This window comes from Protobothrops mucrosquamatus, unplaced genomic scaffold, assembly GCF_001527695.2.
Source record: "Protobothrops mucrosquamatus isolate PMUCROS unplaced genomic scaffold, P.Mucros_1.0 scaffold_134, whole genome shotgun sequence".
NCBI classification, from domain to species: Eukaryota; Metazoa; Chordata; class Lepidosauria; order Squamata; family Viperidae; genus Protobothrops; species Protobothrops mucrosquamatus.
The window spans coordinates 265,845-274,553 of record NW_015386210.1 but is presented as its reverse complement, the minus strand read 5'-3'; the positions used below and the strand labels follow the sequence as shown (position 1 = coordinate 274,553).

At 41.3% G+C, this 8,709-nt stretch overlaps 1 protein-coding gene across 1 annotated transcript in view; it reads left to right on the top strand.

Annotated features, from left to right (window-relative positions):
* The window catches only part of CHMP5 (charged multivesicular body protein 5), an 87,783-nt gene extending 80,887 nt beyond the window's left edge, over positions 1-6,896 (top strand). The window contains exons 6-8 of the mRNA XM_015818180.1: positions 2,171-2,279; positions 3,140-3,252; positions 6,031-6,896. Coding sequence (XP_015673666.1) covers positions 2,171-2,279; positions 3,140-3,252; positions 6,031-6,081 — 273 coding nt within the window. The 3' untranslated portion in view covers positions 6,082-6,896. The remainder of the gene's footprint in view (positions 1-2,170; positions 2,280-3,139; positions 3,253-6,030) is intronic.
* Positions 6,897-8,709: the final 1,813 nt, after the last annotated feature.

Below are 8,709 nucleotides of genomic sequence, written 5' to 3'. Positions count from 1 at the left end.
ATGAAATTCAATGGTGAAAAAAGCAAGGTTCTACATTTAGGCAAGAAAAACCAAATGCACAGGTATAGTATAGGGGGTACCTTGCTCAATAGTAGTAACTGTGAGAGGGACCTCGGAGTCCTAGTGGACAATCACCTAAATATGAGCCAGCAGTGTGCTGCAGCTGCCAAAAAGGCCAACACAGTGCTAGGCTGCATTAGCAGAGGGATAAAATCAAGATCACATGAAGTGTTAATACCACTTTACAATGCCTTGGTAAGGCCACACTTGGAATACTGCATCCAGTTTTGGTCACCGCGATGTAAAAAAGATGTTGAGACTCTAGATAAGGATTGAATGCAAACACAATTAAGATATGTATAAGCTAAAAATTATTGATAAATGTAACAAAGATGATTTTACTTAGTTGATAACAATAAGAACTATATTAGCTCAATATGAGATAATAGATATTAAGGGAAAAAGAGACGAAATATCTGATGTTGTAACTTGGAATTTGTGCTAAAGATTTATATATGTTATTGAATTATTGATTACCCAGTCACCACGTTGCTTTTTAAATGTTTAATTTAAAATTAGAAAACTAATAAAATATTATTAAAAAAAGAACAAATGCACATAAAGCCTAATTGAGAAGACAGCAATAGACACCAAATGCCACTTCTGCAAAGAAGCTGAAGAAACAGTGGGTCATCTGATTACCTGCTGCAAGAAGTTTGCATAGACTGACTACAAACAACCGCATGACAAAGTAGCAACAATGATATATTGGAAGATCTGCAAGAAATATCATTTGCTTGGAAGCAAGAACTGGTGGGACCATGAAATAAATGTATAGAAAATGAAGAAGCTAAAGTACTCAGAGACTTTAGAATTCAACAGAAAGCACCTGCCACATAAAACTCCATACTTAACAATTGTCGATAAGAAAGACAAAAAAGTATGTATAGTGAATTTGATAGTACTTGGAGATAGCAGAAGGGAAGAGAAACAACTGGAGAAAATAACAAAATAGGAAGACCCACAAATAGAAATAAATTGACTGTGGCAAACAAAAGTAAAGTTGGTACCAATAGTCATAGGCACTTTTGGTGCAATCCCAAAACAACTGGAGCACCACTTGAACATTATCAACATTGACAAATTCACCATCAGTCATTTGCAAAAAACAGCTTTACTTGCAACAGCTTACTCCTGCAAAGATATCTGTAACACCATCAAACATCCACATCTGCCTATCCAGTCTTTGGGAAGGACTTGATAGGTGGACAAAAATGTCAAATTCAATCTAAACAACTGGCTGACTTTGCGATGAACCATAATAATAATAACAACTTCATAAATGTATTAGTTATTATTGATAAATTCATTAGCATTGACAAATTCGTCGTCAATCAATTGCAAAAGGCAGCTTTGCTCTGAACAGCTTACATCCTGTGATGATACCTCTAATACCATAAAATATCAACATTTGCCTATCCCAGGTACTTGAAAAGGACTCGATAAATAGATAAAAATGCCAAATCCAATTCAAACATCTATGCAACAAATAAATAGTAATACACACATAGAGTGTGTGTGTGTGTGTGTGTGTGTGTGTGTGTGTGTGTGTGTGTGTGTGTGTGTAAAATACAGTTTGGTAGATAAGTTAATCTGCCTTTATTTATTCGATTTATATTCCACCTTATATTAGCACTTCAAGGTAATATACATAGCACTCCCTCCTCTAGTTTTTCCACAACAACCCTCTCAAGTAGGTTGAGATGAGAGTGAATAACTTTTATGAGTTGCCAGTTTCAGTTAAACAACTTTTCCAGTATGCTATATTTTTAAAGCATGAAAAGAATGAGAACAGCTGGATCCAGACTTAAAGTATTAAATCAGTGGAACATGAAATCATAGTTTACTTTCTCTGATTTCAAGAAATCTAGTCTATAGTTTGGTTCTCATATTCAATAAACAATGGTTAAGTCATGGTATAGTATAGCTCAAATCCAACAGAAGTATATCTTATGTCAGTACAAATATGAAATATTCACCAATTACATGAATTAAAAGAGAATGCAGAAAGGCTTTGTTAATTTCAGGCAAATAAGTTATTTCTGTCATTGTGAAAGACAGAACACCACAGTCCTCCCCGACTGTGATGGGTGTATATTTTATAATCTAGGACCTGCAAGACCAGTTGGAAGATATGATGGAAGATGCTGGTGAAATTCAGGAAGCATTAGGTCGTAGTTATGGAACTCCAGAGATAGATGAAGATGACTTGGAGGCAGGTGAGTTACCATTAAACATTGGTATAGTTGTATAGCCAGAGCTTGGTGAGTTCAGTATAGATAATTTAATTTCTGTTTATACATTATTGTCTTGATTATAAGCAAATGGCAGAAAGTGTAAATATAATTTTATATGGAAGTCAATAATGCAGCAAATATAAAAAAATTTGCATTCCCTTCAGTTTCAATTTATTATAGCCATTTGCCAACAAGCAAATGAAAAGAAACAAAGAAAAGACCAAAAAAGTATTACTGTATTTTGCATTCAGCCTTCTGTTTCACTGTGGATCTCCTGCTACATCTTGAAGTTAGATAACCAAACTACAGAATATTGTTTCATTTAAATGCTTGTCTGCAAAAAGGAAGTATTTTTTGTAAAAGCCATATATAAATATAAACAAATATATAAACAGGGGTGACATGATAGCAGTATTCCAGTATTTGAGGGGCTGCCACAAAGAAGAGGGCATCAAACTATTCTCTAAAGCACCGGAGGGCAAGACAAGAAACAATGGTTGGAAACTGACCAAAGAGAGAAGCAAACTGGAATTAAGTGAGGACAATTAACCAGTGGAACAGTTTGCCTTCAGAAATCGTGGGCGCTCCATCACTGGAGATTTTTAAGAAGAGGCTAGACAGTCGCTTGTCGGAAATGGTATAGGTTCTTCTGCTCGAGCAGGGGACTGTACTAGAAGACCTCCAAGGTCCCTTCCAGCTCTGTTCTATTCTAAATACAGTATATTAGCTTTCCAGAAATGCTAGGGCTTTTAATTGCTGTACTGTTTGAATTTAAGTCAACCTCACTCATCTCTAAATTTCACTCATTTATTAGACATTTTCTGTCCTCAACGTAATTTTAGAACTAGAAGCACTGGGTGATGAACTTCTAGCTGATGAAGACAGCTCCTATCTTGATGAAGCTGCAACTGTTCCATCAATTCCAGAGGGAATGCCAACTGAAGTGAAAAATAAAGTGAGTTACTGTTCACTCTCTCACCTCCACTATCACATAGCACATAGTAGTCAATAGAATTTAGAGAGCAATATTCACCAAAACATATTGGTTTTTTTGAAATTGCCCATCCTTTAAGCAACAAACAATAGGCATATTGGAAGTATTTATTTTTATTTTAATTTCATTATTGATCTTTTATTGCTGTGATAATTTGAGAATTTATGCATAGTAGATTAAGGGGTTACAAACACTTGAATAGGGTTTGTTTTCTTAAATTCATATCAAATATAACAATTGGTATAACAATAGTTTATTGACTAAGGCAAAGTGATGAAGTTCACATAATTCTAATCTATAAATCATTTAAAATATAACAAATAAATTCATGTATGACATAGTATAAGGTACTACATGTAATACATTATCTATTTTTTAATTTTTAGATTTGTAAAGCTGTCCAATTCAAACAATTCTGGGTGATGTACTGTGCAAAAAATGAACAATAACAAAACAGAATCCACTAGGTACACTAAATACATATAACATATAAAACAGTGAGTAAGCAACATAATAGAACAGTTAAAAGGGTTGTTAATATCTGTGGGAAAACCCAGGTCTTCATGGTTGCCTAAAGGCAAGAAGTGTTGGGGCCTGCCAAAAATTGTTCTAGAGAACGGTGCAACCACAGAAAAAGCATGCTGCCTTGGTCCTATAAGATGGCAAGAAAAAGAAGAAACCTGAAGCATTCTTCCCTGTGGGAGTATATGAGATGAGCAATTATTCTTGGAAGAAATTATACAGTCCTATGTCATGTTGGAATGGGACAATTGACACTGGCCACATTTCCGCACCCACTTTTCCATGGGCCCTTCACTGCAGCCGACCCACCACTGGCATTTATGCTTGATGGGCCCTCTGCCAGCAGGCTTCCCCTGCAATGGTCCGCCAGAACTCCTTCCTCACCCCGTTGTTTCAGGCGATTCAGTGAGGGACCACGTCACAGCCCCTCCAGCAGCAGCAGTGGCAGCAGCTCAGCAACGGTTGCTCCCCCTGTGGTCAGGCTACATTTGTAGCCACATCCCAGCTCCAGCCTTGCCAACATTCACTGGCCCACATCCTACTTGGGAGGCCCTGAAAAGGAAAAACAAGACCCTGTCATGATTAGAACCTTGGCCTTTGGGCAGGCAGGCAGATGTGTGGCCAGTCTCCTTGGTGATATGGATATTGCGGTGGTCAGGTAAGTGATGTTTGAGTGCCTCCCCTTGCCCCCCCTGCATGCACCCTGGTTGCATTGCTTCAGAAGAGAGATCTCCTGGTGCAGCTGCCAGAGTATCTTGCTGGGTTGCTGCTGTAAGAACTGCAGGCTCTACTCCAGCTCGGGGGCCATCCACCTCAAGGGACATCGGTGGTGGGGGTGAGTGAGGCTCAAGCGGTGCCTGCTCCGCTTCCCTGTGATGCTCCCAGGGCTGTGGCAGCACTTGTATGACTTGGGCTTCCCGCCACTGAGCTACCTGCTGCACTGGCCATGCGTGGGACAAGAGGAGGCTGGCCCTTTGTGCCCAGTGTCCCTAGTCTGGCCGATGCCCCCCTGCCACAAACACCCCCAAGGCATGTAGCCCCTGCTATAATAAAACAGCAAGATGCTCGATCAGCTGCACCAAGAGATTGACCAGCTAAGCGGCACAATCAGGGTCCATGTGGGGGGGTCCATGTGGGGCCACTTGAGCTTTGCTCGCCTGATTGCTGCGGCATCTGCCTGCCTGTCCACCGTGGCCACGTGCAGGTAGAGAAGAGGGGCCGCCTGCACAAGCTCACAAGTGCATCCATAGAGTGCATAAGCAGCCAAAGCATAAAATTTTTATACTATTTAAACACACAAACACACATAATTATATAATAATGTAATCTTGCATTCACACAACTTCAGCAGCATTAAGCAACAGTTATGTATGAAATTCTTCTGTGAGAAAGATGAGCAGTTTCTAAATTTGAAAATAAAACATAACTTTACTATACAAATAAATGTGCATACATACACACACATTCCTTGTATGTTTGTCAGTAAAAACAAAGCTTACATTGTAGCAATTTTTAAAAACAAGTAACTTACCAGGCAGGCTGATAGCCCTGTAGTTGTCAGCATAGGCGTATCTGCTTTGTTCAACTGCCCCATCACCTTATTTGTGATGCTATATTAGTTAGACTGGAAGCATTTTGTAATTTGTGATTGGGTACTTTTTTCAGTCACAGCCCCATTACAGTTCTTAATGATCAGGTTTGGTCTTGTTTGGGGTCAGAATATGATTTGCTCTACCTTCATAACAGAATTCTCCAAACACATGTATTTCACTCCAGCTTAAAACACATTTGATAATCATGTGAGGATTGAAATATTTTAAGCATCCCTACAATATTTGCAGGAATAATTCCCAGGTCATGAATTGATTACTTCCTTTTTCATATGAAAGTCAGCTGAACTTTTTTTTTTTTTTTGGTTATCCTCATATAGGATTTGGGCTTATAACATACCTATTTGTATTGTTAATTTACTAAACATCTTGTTCAATTAACTTCGTAAAACAATCATATCACAGTTAAATATTTAATTTTTATAAGATCTTTTGATGAGTGATCAAAGCTTGACATATGTGGACATAATACTCCACTGTTTGCTAGAGCAGATTATTCTTGATCTAAGTAAGATTATTGCAATATTAATCTCCATTTAAAATGAATTTTCATAGTTTGGGGACAAAGCAACAGTTAATCATAAATTATGTATCTTCATTCTCACAGGATGGGGTACTGGTGGATGAATTTGGACTCCCACAGATTCCTGCAACATAATTATGAAGTTCCAAAGGAATGTTGTTTTTTATATTATACATTTCCAAGCAAAAACAATTGAGGGGGTTGAGTCTATACTTTTGCAATATCACGTAATAACACTATGTTATGAAATAAAGAATGAATGATAATTTTTAGGAAATATTACAGCATTAAAGATTTTTTATTAATGCCCAAGAAATTAACATTACTTTTCTTTCTGATATATTCAGAGTTCTAAAATTTGGTTTTGTTGTGTAAAAGTAGTACATAAAATACAGCTTTTTTGTTATAGATTATTGTGCTTTTGCAGTGTCTTCTAATATGTCTCTGAATCTGTTTCTTTGCAAATTCCTTGATTAAGTAGGTAAGATTATTGGATTTATTCACATCATTGTTTTTATACTAGATCCTTATCCTTATCCTTGCAAGTTCCTCTCAGTATTTTGTCCTAAAGATTCTTCAAAACAGAAATCTCCTGCTGACCTAAAAGAGGTGGTGATGTTACCAACTATCAGCCAGGGTCCAATATTCTGAATTTAGCCAAGGTGGGACTGCAGTTTGAGTAACTATAATGTTATTTGTCTTCATCCATTCCTGCCTAGTAGATAGACAAAATCATTCAGATGGAAATATTATACTGTGAGACACATAAGGCACTGCTATTCATTCATGGGGTGGTGAGTTGGACTTGCAATCTGATTGATCCATTTTCTTTGTGTTACAAGTATGTAATAGTAGGACTTTTTATTTGACATCTTGGGAATTATTGTGCATTTAGTAATATTTCAACTTGCTAGTCTGCTCATTGAATGCAATAAAAATACTGATTCTGATTTCTTTTTGCCTTTTTGCTTTAATATCAATATAAAGTCACTGGAAAGATTGTTTGCACCTTTAAAATTACTGCCCAATATTCTGATGACACTCAGTTGTAAATCTCTTTTTTTGGAGCTTGGGATTTGATATTTCCAGGTTATTAGCTTTAGGGGTGAATGTGGAAGACCTGAATTTGGAAGAATAAATTGAAACCTGTCAAGATGTTATTGATCTGAGGGATTAGATTTTGTTAGGTGGACATGTTCTGGGTACAGTTACCAAAGTGTCCTTCTAATCTAGATGAATGGATATCTACATGACATTGATGGGAAAATGACATGTGTCAAGTACTGACAGAGTTAAGTTCACCCCTACCTAAAGGAGATGGACCTGACTTTAGTGACTTATTTGCAGGCAATACTAAGGCTGAACTATTGCAATATGATCTTTAGCCAACAGTTCTTACTTAAAGCTTGCAGTCTTTCAGATTGGAAATTTTCAGCTGCCTCAGAATGTGGCAACTTAGATGTTGTATATGGCTCCTTTGAGATCCCACATTATCCCAGGCTGATACAATTGCACAGCTTGCTGCTTGCCTTTTGAACCAAATTAAGTAAGTTTGCAACAGTCAGCATGATTATGGGTCCTGCCACAGAAGTGTTTAGCATTAACAACTATTTATGCTTTCTCTAAGACACGGGTCGGCAACCTGCGGCTCCGGAGCCGCATGCGGCTCTTTCAGCCATCTCCTGCGGCTCCCTGTCCTCAGCCACCATGTGCAGTCCGGGGAAAAAAAAGAAGGACTAAAAAAATTCAACCAATCAATTCAAACTTCTCACGAAGTTTGAATTGATTGGTTGAACTTCTTTGGTTTGTGGGACTGCCCACAAACCTCTTTCCTTCTTTGGACTGCACGTGGTGGCAGCGGAGGAAGAGCCAGAAGGATTGCTGGAAAGGCGGCAGAACCAGGGTAAGGAGCCAGTCTCGGGATGCCTCTTCCCTGCCTGGTGGGTCTCCCCTCGCCCTGCTCTGCTGCCGCTTCTGCCTCAGTTGGAGGGGGGTCGCCTTGGGTCTCGGTAGCTTCCCGACTCCGCCCACGCCTTTCGGCCATCTCATGAGTCGAGAGATTCCCCTGCGGCGCCTGCCCAGCCCTTTCCCCACCTTCTGCGTGGCGCCTCTTGGCTGTCCTCCCGCTGCTGCCGCTGCCATGAGACTCTCCGCCGCCCAGCCCCACCTCGGCCCCATCGGTGGCGCCTTCCTCGGCCTGGGCAGCTGCGCCCCATCGCTGCCCGGCCCCACCTCGGCCCAGACTGCCACGGCCCTTTGCCGTCCTCCCCTTGCCGCCACTGCCGCGGGGCTCTCCACCACTCGGCCCCATCGGTGGCGCCTTCCTCTGCCCGGGCAGCCGCACCCCTTCGCCGCCCGGCCCCACCTTGGCCCGGGCAGCCGCGGCCCTTTGCCGTCCTCCCATTGCTGCTGCTGCCACGGGGCTCTCCACCACCCGGCCCCATCGGTGGCGCCTTCATCGGCCCAGGCAGCTGCGCCCCTTTGCCGCCCGGCCCCACCTCAGCCCGGGCAGCCGCGGCCCTTTGCCGTCCTCCCCTTGCCGCCGCTGCCGCGGGGCTCTCCACCACCCGGCCCCATCAGTGGCGCCTTCCTCAGCCCGGGCAGCCGCGCCTGTTCGCTGCCTGGTTGCGGAACTGGGCTGCGGACGCCTGCCGGGGTGCGGAACTGGGCTGCGGACGCCTGCCCAACCAGGTGGAGAGCCTGCGCCTCCCCTTTTCCTGCGGCTGATAGTAGGACGTTAGAGCCGCCAACTCTGGTCTCCAC